The 21,042-nt window shown below is 42.9% G+C and overlaps 1 protein-coding gene across 1 annotated transcript; it reads left to right on the top strand.

Annotated features, from left to right (window-relative positions):
• The first annotated feature begins 20,366 nt into the window (after positions 1–20,366).
• Positions 20,367–20,765, top strand: FAM237A (family with sequence similarity 237 member A). The gene has a single exon (XM_030210827.1). It carries the CDS (start codon positions 20,367–20,369, stop codon positions 20,763–20,765), a length of 399 nt encoding a protein of 132 aa, XP_030066687.1.
• Positions 20,766–21,042: the final 277 nt, after the last annotated feature.

The following is a 21,042-nucleotide window of genomic DNA, read 5'->3' as shown; positions in this document are numbered from 1 at the left end:
TGCATCCTCTATCATAATACTTGAATTGGCTGAAATTATTGTCAGATATAATTTTGTTGGATATTAACGTTGCCTTTATCAGCCGTTTTTGGAAGTTGAGTTAACCACATTGAGACGTTCATATCTAATTCTTCACAAGAATAAGTTTGAAGCAGACCAAATTTTCGGTTCAGCTGTTCGCTATCCTCATATAATACATAAAATATGCGGACTGCAGATTAGACTTGCATCATGTTAAAATATAGCTATAGTTGATGGTCTTTATTTAGAGGACTCCCTTTCATCTCTCTGCTTTTGCTTCAAGCTCTGGACCTGAATCACAAGTTGTACCATAAATAAATAGTCCGTGACAGAAACCATGTCACAACTAACACAATGGCTTAAGTTCCAATATCTCTGGCACAGAAAGTTTTCTACAAAAAAAATGGAATTTTAAAAAAATGTTAAATATGTTGAAGAATAATATGTTTCAGGTCCCCCCCACCCCCCAGAATGGGTTGTGGCTCCTCCAAAGAGCTTGACGTGTAGGAATAAAAGACAGTTCACTCCTACTTCTTGAAAATAGCTACTGAAGCTTTCTGAGAGACGAGGAGCGAGAGAGAGAGAGAGAGAGAGAGACCAAGAAGCAGAAAAAAAAAAAACTCAGTTGAAGCAGGTGAGTGTATTCTCACTGACTAAAGGTTTATGAAGCAGCTTGAGGCGAAAGAAGTGGGTTGTTACAAGCTATCTTTTATCAACAAATTTTTTTCGAGCAAAAATATCGTAATCTTTGTATCAGGAATGCAATAACACCAATGGCCTTTGTTTTAAAGAAATTCAAGAAGTGCATAGTAACTTAAAAGTGTGCAGATCAAGTAGACTGTCAGGAGTCTGGATCAAACTAAGTAAACGAAATGGATATGGGAAGAAACATTTATGGTAACAAAAAAGGATTGAAATATTATTATGAAGACGAGATTAAACAGAAAAAATGGGTTCAGCGATGGATATGGGCAAAACGTAATAGAGGAAAATAGAGAACTTGTGGGAGGGGGAGAGAGACGAGCAGAAAGATATTGACGGAGGCGAAGAGGTTATCTTGGACTGAGCTCGACTGCAAATTATGCAAGGAATTAGATGGAGATTAGATGGAACAGGATATGAAGATCCAAATAAAGGAGAGAAAGACGAGAAATGAGGAAAATGGAGTACAGAAAGGGAAAATATCGGAAGATAGTTGGAGATGCAGTAAGAAAGGTAACAAGAGAAATGTGATGGGAGAGAGAGAGAAGACTAGGTGGAGAGGGAAAAGCGGAGAGTCTGTAAGGAGAAAGAAAAAGACTGGGAGTGAGCTTCGAAAAGGTGCATGCTTCCAGCACCATGGATAGCTCACTAACCGCGTCTTCCTTTGTTGACACAGAAGGCTTCACCATACTCGCGTAAAACTTTCAAGTCCTAAAAGGTACTACAGAAATATTGTTATGTAAATTATAGGTCTAGCTGTTTAGCTGGAATATAGCTTAGGGAAGGAGAGCTGACAAGAGAAAAGGGTGGAATCACTAAGGAGTACTTTTACTGAGCTGCGGTTTATGTTTTGTTTTTTGCAGGTGGCTTCTTTATAAAATTAACATTTATAACGCACAGTTTGCAGAGCTTATTCAAGGTAAACTGTTTAGGTTGTTTTGAATAAGGAATAAGAAAGTTGAAGATTCAAGTTTGTAGGTAAGAAACATTGAAAGTGGAGGTGCTGATGCAATATTTGTGCATACAAATAGCCCATACCAGATATTAAATTAAAAGTGGCCATTAAAATGTGGCATGGTATATTTCTCTTTTCAGGTTAATTGTGAAACAAGTGCCTTTTGGGAGGCATTTCATTTATTTACAGTTTATTTAGTTTCTGATGGCCATATTTTGTTTTGTAGTTTCCAAAATATTGAAGCATAGAAATTGTAATCATCTAAACAGAATGGCCAATGGAGAATCTGCTGGTCTCAGAAAAATGTTCCTTAAAGTGCTGCTAATATTAGTACACTGATCATGGGCAACTATAATGCATAATAAAACTTAAAGTTATTAAAGTATGTTATATTTGAGATGCCTTCTAGAAATCACAGGACAAGAAGTTTTTTTCTCTAGTAATTAGTTAACTTGATATTTATTTATTTATTTATTTATTCATTAGGGTGTATTTACCACCTTTTTGAAGGAATTCACTCAAGGCATGTACAGCAAGAGTAAGTCATATATACGCAACAGATAATTACAGCAGTAAAATATTCAAATAATACATATATGCAACATTTTAATAAAACATTTTAATAGACAGTATAGGCTGTTAAACAAAGATGGAACATATAGATAGATAAGCTAGAGTAACAGAAATTAAGGGACTAATTTAAAGAAAATACACATAAGGTCAGAAAGGTGCTTGAATATTATCTTAGCTAGGGTAGGAGGGATAAACATGTCCTGCTATAGAGTGTGCAGCTGGTGTCACTCCTTGTGTGTATGTGACTAGTAAGTTAGTTACATCTTCCGCTAAAGGCCTGGGTGAAGAGCCAAGGTTTCACCTGCTTCCTGAAGTAGAGATAGTCTTGTGTTAAGTGAAGCCTTTCAGGGAGTGTTTTCCAGAGTGTGGGGCTACTCTGGAGAAGGCTCACTGGTGAGTATCACATATCCTTTGGAGAGGGTGTGTTTAGGGATACTCCTTGGGAGGGCCTTAGTGACCTTGGAAGTGTGTAGAGGGAGATCTCAAGTACTCTGAACCACAGACAAGAGAAGAACCAACCTCCACAGCACAAATCACACACAGAAAACAGTTTTCTGCATGTGCTTCAAGTACTCTAATCCTAAAAGATCAGACATAGAGATTTAAATTTAGCCCTGTATTATACTGGTATCCAGTGAAGTTTATGCAAAAATGCTGTGATGTAATCACATTGCGTACAACCTTCTATTAGTCTTGCTGCAGCATTCTGAATCAATTGGAGCTGGTGCAGACCCTTTGTAGTCAGACCAATGTAGAGTGCATTACAGTAATCCAGTCTTGATGTTATCATGGTGTGCACAACTGAGACAAGACTTGCCTTCTCAATGTAAGAACAGAGGCAGTGTAGTTGCTGCAAATGATAGAAGCAGCTCATGAAGGTTGTTTGGATTTGGGGGATCAGAGTGCGTGTTGAATCTAGCTGTATTCCAAGGTTCCTGACTTGTGATTTGTTGGGGGAGTTCGTATTTCCCAAAAGAGATTTTGTTGTTAGGTATGTGCCAAATTCTGTTAGGGACCCATAGAAACTTGGTTTTACTTGGGTTCAGGCAAAATTTATTGTTTTTAGCCCATTCTTGAATTGATGTTAGACAGGCAATCAGTTTATTCAGGGGTATGGGTAAGCCAGGATCAATGGGTATGAGTAGCTGCACATCATCCACGTGGATCTACCCTCAGAAAATGTTTATTGAAAACCCATTCAGGTGCTTCCTTCAGTAATGTTCATTAGTTCACCCATTCTAATCCCTTTACAATATTTCTTGCCCAGGCACACAAAAGTATATAATAAAAATTGAAGGGACTTTTTAGAAAGGCTTTCTAACTCAGGATATGGATGTCCAAATCAGAACTTCACAAATGGACGTCCATCTCACATGTATTTTAGAACTGGATACAGCCTGGACCTGAATGTACACCACTTCAATAGCCTTCAGGTTTGCAGGTGTTTTATACATTCAGGTACAGTAGGTATTTTTCTGACCACGGAGGGCTCAAAATTTTAAAAAAGGGCTGAAGTAGAATTTGAACCTGGTTCTCTTGGTTCTCATTCCATTGCACTCTCTATTAGGTTACTCCTCAGACCTGCATGCTGCTCTGTTCAGAATGTCCATAATGCCGGAAGCTGTCATAGAACCTGGTATTCCTTGCCAGTTTCAGATTCAGGGGAATGGGAGGGAGACAGCAACTACTGGGGAATTAAGAAGTGGACAGCTGCTCAATGAGAACACATTTCTCTAACCTGGACATGACAAGTACCAGTTCTGAATAACAACATCTCTTCCCCTTCTGTGCTTGGAGTTAGATGTCCATATTTTGGGCCCTCCCTAGTCTTACCCAAAACATGTCCAGACCATGCCCCCTTGCCATATGGGCATTCTGCAGCGTTAGATGTCCATATCCCAACTTTGTAAAATTGGGATATGGATGTCCATGCAATATGGACATCTAAATGCCAGTTTTCATACATTCAAAACAAGAATAGAGCTTCTAAAATAACCACTATTTCATTATATTAAAATGCTTATATTCCACAACTAGCTGCCCAGTTCACTGTGGATTACATATTAAATTGTAGGCCATCCCTACCAAATTCACAATAGTGTATCAATTAAAATTTATCTAAAACAAACTTCTTAAATAAAAATGTTTTCAGTGCTTTCCTAAATATCATATAATCATTCATCTTCCTAATTTCTAAAGGCAAAGCATTCCATATCAATGGAGCTTGATAACGCAAAGAAGAAGTTAACTGTTTCACACTCTTATTACTTAGAAAATGAAGCATAAACAATTTTGAAGAGAATAAACCCTCATACCAATCAATAATTGTTAATGGGACAGCATATAGGACATTGCAAAATTTTATAAATCATTGTACAAAGCTTAAATTGAACCCAGGCCATAACCGGTAACCAATGAAGTTTAAGATAAAATGGAGTTACACTATTGAGTTTTGAGACTGCATAAATCAACTAAATAGCAGTGCTCTGCATGATTTCCATTTTTTATAAGAAGTGCTGAACAGCCTAAATACAGGGCTCATTTTTGAAAGAGAAAAATGTCTAAAAAGTGGCATAAAGCAGCATTTGGTCATTTTTCTCAACAAAATATCCAAATCGGTATCTTTAAAACCCATTTTCCAGATGTTTTTTCTGTGCAGTTCATCTGCAACACATCCAAATTTCAAGGAGGCATTTGGGGGGGGGGGGGGGTGTTAAGGGAGGTGTATGATCATTCCTAAGACCTGGACATTTTTCTGCCATTATGGAACAAAACAAAAACGTTCAGGACCAAAACTAAGACATTTTGAGCTAGACCCTGTTTAATAACAACTAAGCCACTGAAAAGAGGTGTAAATGACATGATGACCACTGGATGAATAAAGGAATAACCTCCCCTTACTCCCCCAGTGGTCACTGACCCCTTCCCACCCTCAAAGATATAAAAGAAATAGCCTCGGAAGTTATAGCCAGTCCTATTAGTACAGCAAGCAGGTCCCTAGAGTAGTCTAAAGGTCGGTGCAGTGTACTGTGGAGAAGGGGACCCAACCCCATAATCCACTCTAACTGTTACACTTGTGGTGGAAAGAGTGAGCCCTCCAAAACCCACCAAAAACCTACTGTATCCACCTGCCACTATGAGGGCTACTGTAGTGGTGTACAGTTGTGTACAGTAGGTTTCTGGTGGGTTCACTATACAATATAAGGGAGCAATGGTGAGATGTGCACCTGGGCGCTTTTAGGTGAAGTCCACTGCATTGCCCCCTAGGGTGCCCCTCTGCTCTGCTAGGATGTCTGTGTGGCCAGTCTACTAAGAATGCTGCTGCCTCCTACATCCCAATGGCTTGATTTTCTGCGTTTTTCACTTGGCCGTTTTTTTTTTTTTCTTTCAAAAATGGACCAAAAAGATAAATGCACAGAGCACAAAAACATCTAGCAAATGGCCATTTTGGGGGAAAAAGATAGATGTTTTGCTGTTTTGAAAATGACTATATTTGCTATTCGGATTCTGGATGTTTTGAGCAAAACGTCCAAAATCAGACTTAGAAGTCATATGAAAAATGCCCCTCTTTAGGGCTTATTTTTAAAAAATGTCATAAGGTGGCAGAAGTTGTTTTTTTTCTCAAAAACATCCAGGTTGCAATTTTTGACACCCCAATTTTAGATGTTTGGCTCCATAGTTAATCCAAATTTCAAAGGGACGTTTGTGGGCATGTTTGTGGGCATGTCTTAGGCGGGACATAGGTGACACCAAAAGATAGTCATTTTCTACAAAATAGAACAAAATAAAAACACCTAGGGCCAAAATTAAAATGTTTTTGGATAGACCTATTCAATCACAACTAAATGACCAAAAGGTGTCCTACATGGCCAAATTATCACTGGAGTGATGAAAACATAACCCCCTTACTCCCCCAGTGGTCACTGACCCCCTCCCACCCCCAAATATGTGAAAGAAAAAGTACATACTAGCCTCTATGACAGCTTCAGATGTTATGACCCGTTCTATTAGAGTAGCAAGCTGGCCCCTAGAGTAGCCTAGTGGTCAGTACAATGCACTGTAGAGAAGGAGACCCAAGCCCATATTACACTTTAACTGTTACACTTGCAGTGGAAAGTGTGAGCCCTCCAAAACCCAACTTACTGTACCTAAATATAGGTGACACCTACAGGCATAAGGGCTATTGTGGTGGTGTATAGTTGGGTACAGTAGGTTTTAGAGGGCTCATTGTACAATATAATGGGGTAATGGTGAGATGTATACCTGGTATCTTTTATGTGAAGTCCACTGCAGTCCCACCTAGAGTGCCCAACTGCTCTACTGAGATGTCTGTGTGGCCCTTCTACTAAGAATGTGGCCCCCCTCCCCATGCATCCCAATGGCTTGTTTTTGTACGTTTTTCTCTTGGTTTTTGTTTTTGAAAATGTTCCTAAAAGATGGATGCACTAAGCACAAAAACGTCTAGCAAATGACCATTTTCAAAACAAAAAGTTGGACATTTTTCTGGTTTGAAAATGGTCATAGTCACTACTGGATTTTTGGACGTATTTTGCAAAATGTCCAAAATCGGATTTAGACGTCATATCAAAAATGCCCCTCCACATTACAATAGTCCATCCTTAACAAAATAAGAATTTGGACCATAAGACAAAAAATATAGAGGGGATCAAAGAATTTCCTAATATTTTCTAATATTGGGTTGGCTACCACTAAAATTTCGTAATGATTGCTGGTGATTAGATTGTCATGTTTCAAAGCTCTATGCTTTTTAATTATATGAAACTAGTAAAAAAGGCCCGTTTCTGACACGAATGAAACGGGCGCTAGCAAGGTTTTCCTCGGAGTGTGTATGATTGAGAGAGAGTGTGTGTGAGAGATGGAGTGTGTGTGTCAGAGAGAGAATGAGAGAGAGACAGAGACAGAGTGTGTGTGTGTGTGTGTGTGAGAGAGAGAGAGAGTGTGTGAGAGACAGAGAGTGTCTGTGTGTGAGACTGTGGGTGTGTGAGACAGAGAGTGTATGTGAGAGACAGTGAGTGAGTGAGTGTGTGCCCCCACCCCCCCTCTCGCAGGTACCCCCTCCCCCACCTCCCTCTCCCCTGCCCCCCTCCAGCCATCCATGTCCAGTGACCCTCCTCTCTCCCTGCCTCCCCTCCAGTCACCCATGTCCAGCGACCCTCCCCTCCCCCTGCCCCCCTCTAGCCACCCATGTCCAGTGACCCTCCCCTCCTCCTCTTTCCCCCCCTCCTACCCCCCTCCATCCATCCACCCATGTCCAGCGACCCTTCCCTCCCCCCCTGCGCATCAAACCCCCTCGCCACCCGCAGCTGCCACTCGTAACGCTGTCCGGCCACTGCTGCTTCTCCTGTTGAGCAGCAGCGGTCGCTACAAAAAGAAAAAAGCAATAAATGTTTTAAAACCTGAAACGCGGCACCGTAGACAGCCATCAGGCATTGGCTGTCGGCTGTGCAGCCGCTCCTCCTCTCGCCTCTCACGTCGCTGCACTCCTCCGGGGTCTTACTCCAGGGGCAGTGACATGGAGGCGAGAGGAGGAGCGGCTGCAGAGCTGACAGCCAATGCCTGATGGCTGTTTACGGTGCTGCGTTTCAGGTTTAAAAACATTTATGGCTTTTTTTCTTTTTGTTGCAGCCGCTGCTGCTCAACAGGAGAAGCAGCAGCGGCCGGACAGCGTTACCAGTGGCAGCTGTGGGTGGCGAGGGGGTTGATGTGCCCGGGGGGGGGGGGTGATGTGCTTCTCGGGGGGGGGGGGGGTTGATATGCTTCGGGGGGGGGAGGAGGGTGTTTGATGTGCCGGGGGGGGGGGGGCAAGTGGCAGTGAGCGGTGCACTCACAGCTGATTCCCAGGCAAGTTACTCCACGTGTTTCCCTACTCCTTCCCCTGCCTGGCAATCACCCGTAAGTGACGTCAGCCAGGCTACAGAGCATCGCTCAGCAACTCCAGGCACCACAGACACAGGCAGCTACTTTAGAACATTGGAGGTGAGAATTATTATATAGGATGATATAGAAAACCCTTGAAAAAGTAATGCAAAATATAGGACTCAAAAATACTTTCTACAAACCAGCAGGGAAATATATGAAAAACAATAAAATATCATTTATAAAGAATCAAGTCCTCAGTGTAAAATTTCAAACTGGGCTAATGAGGTTTTACCCCATTTTAACAAAGTTACTTTTCCTGAAGCGTTAATATGTGTCCTAATATTGAACCACACCATCTGGTAATCATTTACATTTGCTGCCGGCTCCCTGCTCAGAGCCCCCATGGCACACTCTCTCTCCTTTCCCTCCCCTCCTGCATATTTCTCTCTTGCTACCACCCCACCCCCCCCCCCCCCCAGCCCTGCAAGCTTACAGTGGATTGCCACAAAGTTACTTTTCCTGAAGCGTTAATATGTGTCCTAATATTGAACCACACCATCTGGTAATCATTTACATTTGCTGCCGGCTCCCTGCTCAGAGCCCCCATGGTACACTCTCTCTCCTTTCCCTCCCCTCCTGCATATTTCTCTCTTGCCATCACCCCCCCCCCCCCCAGCCCTGCAAGCTTACAGTGGATTGCCAGCATTCAGCAGCAGTGATGCAAACACTGCTTTCTTCCTTGTCCAACCTCCTCTGATGCAACCTACTGTGGGTGAGATGCAGAAGAAGGCACACTGAGAGGGATGGCTGGCCAGAAGCAGTGTGTGTTTGCATCACTGCCGCTGAATGCCAGTGATCCAATGTAAACTTGCAGGGCTAAGCCAGGAGCAGAGGGAAAGATATCTGACCTCTGTGGGGGGAGGAGAATGACAATGAGATATGCCAGCTTCAGGGGGAGGGGTGGGTTAGAGAGATGCCAGTCTGGGGTCGGGGGTGTCTGAGAGAGATGCCAACCTTGGGAGTGGGATTAAGAGTAAGAAATGCCAGACCCAGAGAAGAGGGGAAAGAAAGGGGGAGAAATTCTGAACTCCCCTAGCAGGGGTTTGAGGGAAGGGAAGGAGAGATCAGATGGGGAAGAGGATGAGAGGGAAAGAGATGCTGGATGGAGGATGGAGGGAGCAGAGGGAAAAGACATAGAAAGACTGGACAACAAGGGAGTGGGTGAAGAGAGAGAGATGCTGGACTGCGGGTGGGGGGAGAAAGAGAGATGCTGATGTCAGGGTGAGGGATACAGAAGAGGAATAAAGAGTAGACATGGGGAGGGACATGGACAGAGAAGAGATTCCGAGCATGGAGGGAGCATAGAGGACAAGGACACTGAGGGTTGATGCTGGACAAAGGGGAGGGATAGGGATGTCAGAGAACAGATGTTAAACATCGGGGGAAGGATGGAGACAAGGACACAGAGAGATGCTGGACAGAACAGACAAAGGGACACAGAAGGAAGATAGATGGTGAACATGGAGAGAGAAGAAATGTCAAATGGACATGAGACCCAGGAAAAACAGAGAAAAGCAGAAATGAGACACTTGGACCAAAACAAACAGAAAAATAAAATGCTCGGACAATAAAGGTAGAAAATTATTTTATTCTGATTTTATTATTAGAATATGTCAGCTTTATGAAATGTGTATCTCTGATAGCTTGCATTTCAGTTTCTATTTGTCTAGGATTGCTGTGCATATAGAGTCTGACTTCTTGAAGTTTCCAGTTCTGATCTGTGGTCTTTTGTTTTCTATTTGTTTTCCACTACTCACTTGCCCTGTACCCTTTTATCCCCCTGTTTGGTGTACAGCGCTGCGTATGCCTTGTAGCGCTATAGAAGTGATAAGTAGTAGTAGTAGTATTTGTTGAGGGTCTGTCTATGTTTTGCACATGCGACCAAAATACAGTATTCTGCTAGCATGTAGCTTCTGTGAGGTATTCTCCTAAGGGGTAATATTCAGCCCACGGTGTTAAATGGCTTGTACGTTGCTCACAGCTTTGGGCTGACCTAACCCCGAATATTCAGTGCTGGGGCATGCATGCTCTCGGCATTGAATATCCAGGTGCATGCACTAACCTGGAAGTTAACCGGGCGCTGATTGATATTCAGACTGGTGCCCAGTTAACTTGATGCATAAAGGAAGTGTACTGGTATTATAAGGTACTGTAGTGTTTTTTTATAAGTAACGTGGAGGGCCATAATCGAATGGAGGCAGCCATCTATAAGGGCGGCCATCTCTAATGACGGCCCCGTAAAGCGGCGTACCCGACTGTATTATCAAAACAAGATGGCTGGCCATCTTTCGTTTCGATAATACGGTAGGAGCCGGCCAGATCTCAACATTTGGGCCGCCCTTAGAGATCGCCGGTGTTAGAGATGGCCACCATTGGTTTTCGCTGATAATGGAAACTAATGACGGCCATCTCAAAACCGGCCAAATCCAAGCCATTTGGTCGTGAGAGGAGCCAGTATTTGTAGGGCACTGGTCCCCCTCACATGCCAGGACACCAACCGGGCATCCTAGGAGGCACTGCAGTGGACTTCACAAATTGATCCCAGGTGCATAGCTCCCTTACCTTATGTGCTGAGCCCCAAAACCCCCCCCCCCCAAAACCCATAACTGTACAACACTACCATAGCCCTTAAAGGGTAGCGGGGGGCACCTAGATGTGGGTACAGTGGGTTTCGGGTGGGTTTTGGAGGGCTCCCATTTACCACCACAAGTGTAAGAGGTAGGGGGGGATGGACCTGGGTCCGCCTGCTTGAAGTGCACTGCAGTACCCACTAAAAACTGCTCCAGGGACCTCCATAGTGCTGTGATGGAGATGGGTATGACATTTGAGGCTGGCATAGAGGCTGGCAAAAAAATGTTTTTAATTTTTTTTTTTTGGGTGGGAGGGGGTTGATGACCACTGGGGGAGTAAGGGGAGGTGACCCCCGATTCCCTCCGGTGGTCATCTGGTCAGTTCGGGCACCTTTTCAAGGCTTGGTCATGAACAAAAAGGGACCAAGTAAAGTCGGCCAAATGCTCGTCAGGGCCGACCTTCTTGTTTTCATTATCGGCCGAGGCCGGCCATCTGTTAACCACGCCCCTGTCCCGCTTTCAGTACACTGCTGACACGCCCCCTTGAACTTTGGCCGGCCCTACGACGGAAAGCAGTTGAATCCGGGCAAAATCGGCTTTTGATTATACCGATTTGGCGGCCTTAGGAGAAGGCCGGCCATCTCCCAATTTGTGTCGGAAGATGGCCACCCTTCTCCTTCAAAAATAAGCAGGATAGTAACATAGTAAATGACGGCAGATAAAGACCTGTACAGTCCATCCAGTCTGCCCAACAAGATAAACTCATTTACATGGTATGTGATACTTTATATGTATACCCGAGTTTGATTTGTCCTTGCCTTTTACAGACCGTAGAGGTCTGCCCAGCACTGTTCTAGGGGGAGGGGGTGCTGAACCACTCCCTGCTGCCCCTGCCGCAACACCACATACCTGGGTTGGTGGGGGGTCCCCAAGCCCCACCAGCAGAAGTCTTCCTCCAGCACTGCTCACTGCCATGCCACCTGCCCTGCTTCACCCAGTGGCGTGCACGCTGAATTTCACTAAAACTGAGCATGCACACGGAGGGGTGGGGAAGCAAGGCAGGCAGTGCAGTGGCAAACAGCGCTGGAGGACGGCTTCTGCTGGTGGTGCTTCGGGACCCCTGCCAGCCAAAACAGAATACCTTGGAAGGCACAAACCCAATTTAGGACTACACCACTGATTATTACTGATTTTTATTGTTTTTCCCAGGTATGCCTGGTCCTCTTTTTATCTGTAAACCACACAGATCCCACAAGATTGTTGTGGTTTAAAAGTATTTTTTGTAGTTTAGTTTTAGTTTTTAGTTTAGGGATTAGGAATGGTTTTCCCCTAAGTCCTCCAGTGTTTTATCCCCCCCCCCCCCCAAACCCCGTCCAAGGCATCAGTGGCGTAGCCAGAAGGCAATTTTTGGGTGGGCCAACAGGTTGGATGGGTGGGCACTAGAGTTGCCAACTTTTTTGAAAAAGGAAAAAACAGCAAACCTGATGCACCCATGCTCTGTCCCTACCCCACTCCCCATAACTTCAATGAGGGTTGCAGTGCAGGCTTCAGTGGCTGCAAGCCAATTTAGAGCTAAGGGAAGTACAACAGACTGCACTATTCAGCCCCACTGAGCCATGGTCCTCCAACACATATATGGTATTGAAGCCAAACACATTCTGCATCCAGAGAACCTCCTGGCCGTCCACCAACAATGGATACAGAGCACAGCAAGGACAATTCTCCATAAAACTCATCATATAAAGAAATGTTGTTTTCTAGTGTAATCTCAATTACAGACATATTATAAATTAACTTTAAAAAAATCTATAAAACAAAAGTCACTCAGAACCTAGAACAAATCTACCATGCCAACACTAACTTCCAAAACCAAAGATCCTACCTATGAAAAAGAAGTGCCTTAAATATTATAGTAGGGCCCTAAAATACAAATACATTTATCAGGAAAGCTGAACAAGCCAAATTACTACAGAATGCTACATGGAAACTTCATGCTAACAGAATACCTCAGTCACACACACAAGACACAAATGCCAAATACAGAATAAGTGACCACAAACTCTAGAAATATAAATTAAACGGAAACCCCAAGAAACTAGACCTTGCATGTAGTACAACACCAGAGAAACAAGAAAGAAAGGCATTTGCTCCTGTGCAAAATATAAAGATGGCACATGCCAGGGATGGTGTTAGGGGATGCAACTAGGGCAATTGTGCTTGGTTCCTTGGCCAGAGAAAGCCTGCATGCTGGAAGCTGAAGGCGCAGCCTGGTAATGGACTTTGCGGTCCTTTCCTAGATTTCTTTCCTGCACCCCAGCCATGTTTACCATCAACTTTGGCAAGATGTACATTCCAAATCCAACATATTATATTCACAACATTGAAAATAAAATATTTTTTTTATACCTTTTTGTTGTCTGGTCGTTTTTTCTCAAATCATATTGGTCCCAGTCTCTGGTTTCTGCTTCCCTCTGTCTTCTCTTAACTCACTTGCCAGGGTCTCCTATTTGACATTTCTTCTTTCTTCATGTCCATCATCCATCTCCCATCTCTGTTTTCCTATATTTCCTTGTTCATTATCTACCCTGTGTTCATATCCCCTCATCCATCATCATTCCTCTGTGCACCTATGCACCCCATGCCCAGCATATCCCTTCTGCGTTCCTATTCTCTCCCTTGTCTGGTATCTCTCCCCCCCTCCGTGTCCATATACCCCCCTCTCCAGTGTCCAGCATTTTATCTCTATTCCATATCCCCGTTCCCCCCCCCTCTTGGTCAGACATTACCCCTCTGTGCCCACGTGCCATCCCCATACAGCATCTCACATTTGTGTCCCTGTCCCCATGCTCCCACCTAATGCTCATCATCTCCTGTATCTGTATACTTCCCTATGTCCCCTTTCTCCCTCCTCCACACCAATGTGTCCCTCTCCTCTCTGATCCACCCCCCCAACCAGCTTCTCTTCCTCTCTTTCCTTCCCCTTATGCATCTGGCTCTTTCTCCCTGCATCTCTCTCCCTTCCCTCTGCATATCATCATCTGCATATCCAGCACCTCTCCTTCAGCCCCCCCCCCCACACGTCCAGCATCTCTCTCCCTTTCATCCAGCCCCCCTACATGTTCAGCACCTCTTTCCCTTTCATCCAGCCCCCATACATGTCCAGCACCTCTCCCCTTCACTTCAACCCTCTGCATATCCAGCACACTTCTCCCCTTTCCCTCCACCCCCCCCTGCATATCCAGCATCTCTCCCCTTCCTTCCCCCCCTATATCCAAAACCTCTCCCTTCCCTCCAACCTCCCCTCTGCAAATCCAAAACCTCTCCCCTTCCTTCCAACCTCCCCTCTGCAAATCCCAAAACCTCTTTCCTTCCTTCCAACCTCCCCTCTGCAAATCCCAAAACCTCTCCCCTTCCTTCCAATCTCCCCTCTGCAAATCCCAAAACCTCTTTCCTTCCCTCCAACCTCCCCTCTGCAAATTCCAAAACCTATCCCCTTCCTTCCAACCTCCCCTCTGCAAATCCCAAAACCTCTCTCCTTCCTTCCAACCTCCCCTCTGCAAATCCAAAACCTCTTCCCTTCCCTCCAACCTCCCCTCTGCAAATCCAAAATCTCTCCTCTTCCCTCCAAACTCCTCTCTGCAAATTCCAAAACCTCTCCCCTTCCTTCCAACCTCCCCTCTGCAAATCCCAAAACCTTTCTCCCTTCCCTCCAACCTCCCCTCTGCAAATCCCAAAACCTCTCTCCCTTCCCTCCAACCCTCTGCCCCTGACAAGTCCAGCACCCTTCTGTTCCCTCCCCTCCCTGCCTCCCCTTACTGGGCCAGCATGCAGCACCCCACTGACTTCCTCACCCTCTCCCACCCCTGCCGCAGCGCTTCATTTAATGTTGTCGGCGCTGCTGTTACAGTTTCCCACCCCCACGGCGGCGCTTTACACTTTACCTAACAGCAACGCTACAGATGCAGCGCTGACGTCCGACGTCCTGCTCCGGGGCCTTCTGCGTCCCTCCTCCGTAACAGGAAGTTACATCAGTGTGGAAGGCCCCGGAGCAGGACGTCGGACGTCAGCGCTGCATCTGTAGCGTTGCTGTTAGGTAAAGTGTAAAGCGCCGCCGCGGGGGTGGGAAACTGTAACAGCAGCGCCCACAACATTAAATAAAGCGCTGCGGCAGGGGTGGGAGATGGTCACGGTAAGGATCTGCTTCTGGGCGGGCCTGAGGCTAAACTGGGTGGGCCTGGGCCCATCCAGGCCCACCCGTAGCTACGCCCCTGCAAGGCATACTGAATTCTGTGACCATGTTGGAAAAAAATACACATGCATTTTTCTAAACTGGCTGATATAAATGTGTATATTCTGGCACTTACATCCTTAAGTCGGTATTTTAGAACACACAAAGAACACAGATGAATCGACCCTCACAAATAGCACAAGTGTACAACCACAGCAAAGGTGCCAAAAAAATAGACAAACAACACTTTAAGGTCCAGTTCTTTATGTATCCACTGAGTCAACAGGGGCCTGTGTTTCAGCCAAAGGCCTGGCTCAGGAATCTAAAAAAATATACAATACAAATTACATCAAAACTTAATCAAAATTATATATAAAACCAATGTGAAAATATAAAAGAACATATAAAATATATTTAGGTGCCTCCATGTATGTCAGGTCCATGGCAGGTGTGAATGGAAGTGCCTAGATGTAAACTGATATTGAGGGCCCAAATGAACACTAGTGTTGATTAAAGATACTTGCAGGCTCATTTTCAAAAGAGATAGATGCCCAAAAAGAGGCATAAGTCAGCATTTGGACATTTATCTCACAGAAACATCCAAATCAGTATTATCGAAACCTCTTTTTGGATGTCTTTTTCTGCAGTCCGTCAGAAGGATGTCCAAATCACAAGGGGGCATGCCAGGGGCGCGTTAAAGGCGGGACTTGGGCGTTCCTAAGACACGGACGTCTATCAGCAATAATGGAACAAAACAAAGACGTCCAAGACTAAAACTTAGATGTTTTGAGCTAGACCTGTTTTATAACAAATAGCTGCAGTGAGAATTGAACCCACTTCCCCAGGATCAAGGTCTGCTGGACTAACCACTATGCTACTCCTCTGCTCCACACAAGAAGTGCCCCAAATGACCAGACGACCACTGGAGGGACTTGGGGATCACCTTCCCTTACTCTCCCAGTGGTCACTATTCGCCTCTATGCCAGCCTCAGATGTTATACTCAGGTCAATTAGACTAGCATGCAGGTCCCTGGAGTAGTCTAGTAATGGTGCAGTGCACTCAGACAGATGGACCCGGGCTTGTACCTCCCCCTACTTGTTACACTTGTGGAGGAAAGTGTGAGCCCTCCAAAACCCACCAGAAACCCACTGTACCCACATATTGGTGCTCCCTTCACCTGTAAGGGCTATGGTAGTGGTGTACAGTTGGGAGTAGTGGGTTTTGGGGGGGGGGGGTTAGGGGGCTCAGTAGACAAGGTAAGGGAGCAATGGTAAGATGTGTACCTGGGAGCATTTTATAAAGTCCACTGCAGTGCCCCCAAGGATGCCCTATTGCTTTCCTGGGATGTCACTTTTCCACTATTCTACCTGATGCCAAGCTTTTTATTTTTATTTTATAACATCTGAGCCTTGTGTGTATTGTTTACCATTAGATTTGGGCTTTGAATTCAGATCTATAGATAAAAAGGTCTCATTACATATATCTAAATACCAGAGTGCTATTTTTCCATACTTCATAGCAAGTGTGTACGTTCCCTAATTATCTGTCCCAATGCAACTTAAGCTTTTACCTCCTCAGTGCATGTAAATGGTTTCATCCCTGTGTGGATTCTTTGATGCCGTGTGAGGCTTTCTTTCAATCCAAAGCTTTTACCACAATCAGGACATGTAAATGGTTTCACTCCTGTGTGTATTCTCTGGTGCATTGTGAGGTTTACCTTCTGACCAAAGCTTTTACCAGAATCTATACATGCAAATGGTTTCTCTCCTGTGTGGACTCTTTGATGCACTTTGAGATTTACATTACAACCAAAGCTTTTACCACACTTCCACACTTAGAACATGAGAATGGTTTCACTCTATTGTGGATTTTCTTGTGTATTTTGTATGTTTTGCATTTGGACATTTTTTGTTTGAAAATGGACCAAAAAATAAAATGTCCAAATCACAAAACGTTTTTCCAAACAGCATTTTCAAAAGGAAAAGAGAGACTTTTTTTGTAGAAAATGACCTTTCCTGTTTTGATTTTGGATGCTTTACAAATTCAGACTTAGACGTCATATCCAAAAATGCCCCTTGTGCACTTGACTTGCCCAAGGAGCTTTAGTGGAAATCAAACTCATGTTGCCAGGATCAAAGCCAGCTGCACTAACCATTAAGCCACTCCTCCTCTATGTTGGATGTTTTGCATTTGGACGTTTTTTGTTTGAAAATGGACCAAAAAATAAAAACGTCCAAATCACAAAACATTTTTCCAAACAGTATTTTCAAAAAGGAAAGATAGACTTTTTTTTGTTGAAAATGGCCTACTTTCCTAGGAATAATTTCTCTCTATTTTTAAAGAGCATCCTCAACAACCATTGTTTGTCAGGAGATAATGCCACCAAAACAACCAATGTTGCTGCAGTGGCTAATTCTGAGTCAGAAGTTTCTAATATCGTGGAAACAGCCAAAGGTTCTTGTTGGTGCTCCTCAGCTTTCCTCGGTAGATAATAGACTTGTGCAAAAGGAGGAAATTGTTCTTCCATTAACCCCCAAATTTCTTTCATATATCATTTCAACATTTCCAGAAGCCTAACTGTGGGAACCCTCGGAAAATTCAGGAAGCGAAGGTTATTACTCCTTACAAAATTTTCAAAGTTTCACATTTGGATCTCAAATTAGTCAAGTCTTTAACCAGTGATGTCTGTAAATGTTGAACAGTAGAAAGATCTTTATCAAAATGATTTATACGCGAGCGTAACTCCTATGCTTCTTGTTAATTTTTTTTCTACCCTCAGCTCTACCTTAGAAAGCTTCTGTGTAAGGACACCAGTTTGTGAGAAGAGAGTCTTACCTAGGTCCGAGATTAAATACCATAAAGAGTCTAACGTTACCTCTGAAGGCTTCTTTTGTAGAAATTCAGGAGTTCCTAGGTTATGATACAATTATTTCCTGATGTGTCAATAGATACTCAGCGTAGACGTAAGCAATTTCTTTTGTTGAAACCAGGGGTCTTACAAATGGGTGGAACCTTTTTTCTAAGACATCCATGTAAGTGTATCGTTCTAAAGATGTTAAATATGTTTTCTTTGAATCATCTCACTTGTCAGCATTTTTGGTATCTAAGAGATTATCAGGAGAATGATTAGGCTCTTCATAAAGTATATGTCTAGCCTGTGTACTTCAGGTATAATATTCCTTTAAAAAATCTCTTATATTTCACCTTTATTAAGTCTTGGATCCAATATTGTGGACTTGAGTGTAATTATATTTTCTTCACCTTTTTTTTTGAGGATTACTTTGTAAGAGTTTGTGTTAATATTAGAGGCACTTTTCTGTACAAGTGAAATTAAGTTGTTTAAGTTGTTAAAATTTCATAAATATAAAAAAAAAGAAAATGACCTACTTTCCTGTTCTGAATTTGGATGTTTTTGTAAAACGTCCAAATTCAGACTTAGGCGTCATATCGAAAATGCCCCTCCACGTGTTAATGCCCCTCCACGTGTTAATTTTTATCTCTATTTTTATTTCAGTGATCACTATATGATGTATTTGTGAGAAACATGTTGAGTTTTAATCAAAACTGATATTGTGTGTGTTTCCTGGAGTATTTTTGTAGACCTATTGCTCTCTCTTGTTGGACATGTTTATCCACTCCTACCCTAGCTAAGATAATGTTCAAGCACCTTTCTGAACTCATTTGCAACTTTCTTTAAATTAATCCCTTATTTTATTATTCCTGTTACTCTATCTTATCTGTCTATATGTTCCATCTTTGCTTACACCCTGTGCTGTCTATTAAAATGTTTTATTTTGTATTGTGTTAACATTGTAATGTAGCAAACTATGCCATATCTTGTACTGTTATTTAAATTGTTTTATTGCTGTAATTGCCTATTGCCTATGATTGACTTAGTCTTGCTGTTGTTTATTTACACCTTATATAAGTGCAAACAAAGAAACTGACACCTATTATAAAGAAGAATAATCAATAATTTTTATTTTTTCAACTGTCCTCCCTTGGACAGAAGCTGTATGAGAACATCATACAGGAAGCAAAGTATACTCACAATATATGATCAGCAGTAATACAGAGATATATGTTTGCTTAGGTTACATATATTTTGCTCAGCTTATATTCACTTACATTCGTACTGCACCCAATGCCTGCATGTCAGCAACCCTTTTCTTTGAAGCCTGTTCTTTCTTATCTACAAATGTCAGCAACATTCTTTCTATCCCTGCACAGACTTTCTGTCTCTGTTTCACACAAGGCTTCAAAAGGAAAAGTGTCTTTCACGTGTACTAAAGGCGAACAATTTTTTCTACTGTCTATATAGAGTACATAAGAGGGATCGGTAGTCTCATTCCCCTCCTCTGCAGTAGGAGAGCAAAGAGACCGATCTTTAGACCAAAAGCGCTTCATAATAAAATTACCCAAAAAATATAAAAGCAGAAAATAAAAGATAAAAAGGAGTATAGAAATAAACAAGTATAGAAATAAGAAAGCAATATTTTACAACTATTAAAAACTTTGCTTCAGCATATACTCACGATTATGTTGCACAACTTTCAAACACCTACTCAGATCAGACTGGCTATTTCTGAAGATCATAGGAATAAAGTCACATGATTACCAATACAACAACTTAATCAGAACAATGGCAGCCGCGTCCTGCCGCGGTCGCCAATTTGTTTATTTACACCTTATATAAGTGCAAACAAAGAAACTGACACCTATTATAAAGAATAATAATCAATAATTTTTATTTTTTCAACTGTCCTCCCTTGGACAGAAGCTGTATGAGAACATCATACAGGAAGCAAAGTATACTCACAATATATGATCAGCAGTAATACAGAGATATATGTTTGCTTAGGTTACATATATTTTGCTCAGCTTATATTCACTTACATTTGTACTGCACCCAATGCCTGCACGTCAGCAACCCTTTTCTTTGAAGCCTGTTCTTTCTTATCTACAAATGTCAGCAACATTCTTTCTATCCCTGCACAGACTTTCTGTCTCTGTTTCACACAAGGCTACCCAGCTCGAGGCTAATCCTATGACACCCTTATTGTTTTCACAGGTTTGTGACTCATAGCTCTTTTGCCTTAATACTTGCACTCCACTGACCATTGGAACTTTTCTACTGTTTAGCTGGTTCTCATTATATTTATGCAGCATGTTTTATTATTATTAACACTGTACACCGCCTTGAGTGAATTCCTTCAAAAAGGTGGTAGATAGATCCAAAAAGAAATAAAATAAAGAAAGAATATCATGAGCCATTCTCTGAATGCTTTCGTCACTTGCTATTAATTATCATTTTATTCTTTCTCATGTTTCAGAAGCAGCACAGATTCTGGGAGTAGAAAAAGCCCAAACTGCAGCATGCGACTCATCTGCTCATTGCTCTTCGTGGGAATAATTTGCATCACTCCCTTCTCCTGCCATAGTCAGATTGATCCACTAGCTTTGGGTCGGGCTGACCCCCAGTGTTGGGAGTCCTCATCGGCCATTCTATTGGAGATGAGGAAGCCACGCATTTCTGACACTGTCAGTGGCTTCTGGGACTTTATGATCTATCTGAAATCATCAGAGAACTTGAAGCATGGGGCTCTCTTCTGGGATCTGGCACAGCTTTTCTGGGACATCTATGTAGACTGTGTGCTTTCTAGAACACATGGTCTTGGCAGAAGACAGCTAGCTGAAGAGGAACAGAAAATCACAAATCTACAGTTGCAGGTCACAGGGAGTAAGCGAAGTTCTGTATCTCATAAGTGTGTCTAGTGCAAAAATGGGCATCCTTGATATTCATTTAGGGATTTTTTTTACTAAGCCGTGATAGCGTTTTTGGCTTGCGAAAACACTACCGCGGTTTAGTAAGAGACTCCCTTACTGTTTTTTTTTATTTGATTTTTAAAAATAATCTATTCAAAAGAAAGGATAAAGAAAATGGCTTAATAATCTTATGAACTTATACAAAACATCATATATAAATAGAAAAAAAAGCCTTTCTAGAGTCTATGTGGCCCACATCAAGGAGAGAAGATGAGAGGAAAAAATC

The sequence above is a fragment of the Microcaecilia unicolor genome, chromosome 7 (genome assembly GCF_901765095.1).
Source record: "Microcaecilia unicolor chromosome 7, aMicUni1.1, whole genome shotgun sequence".
Taxonomy (NCBI): domain Eukaryota; kingdom Metazoa; phylum Chordata; class Amphibia; order Gymnophiona; family Siphonopidae; genus Microcaecilia; species Microcaecilia unicolor.
The sequence above is the reverse complement of the archived record's forward strand: the minus strand, read 5'-3'. Positions and strand labels throughout refer to the sequence as shown.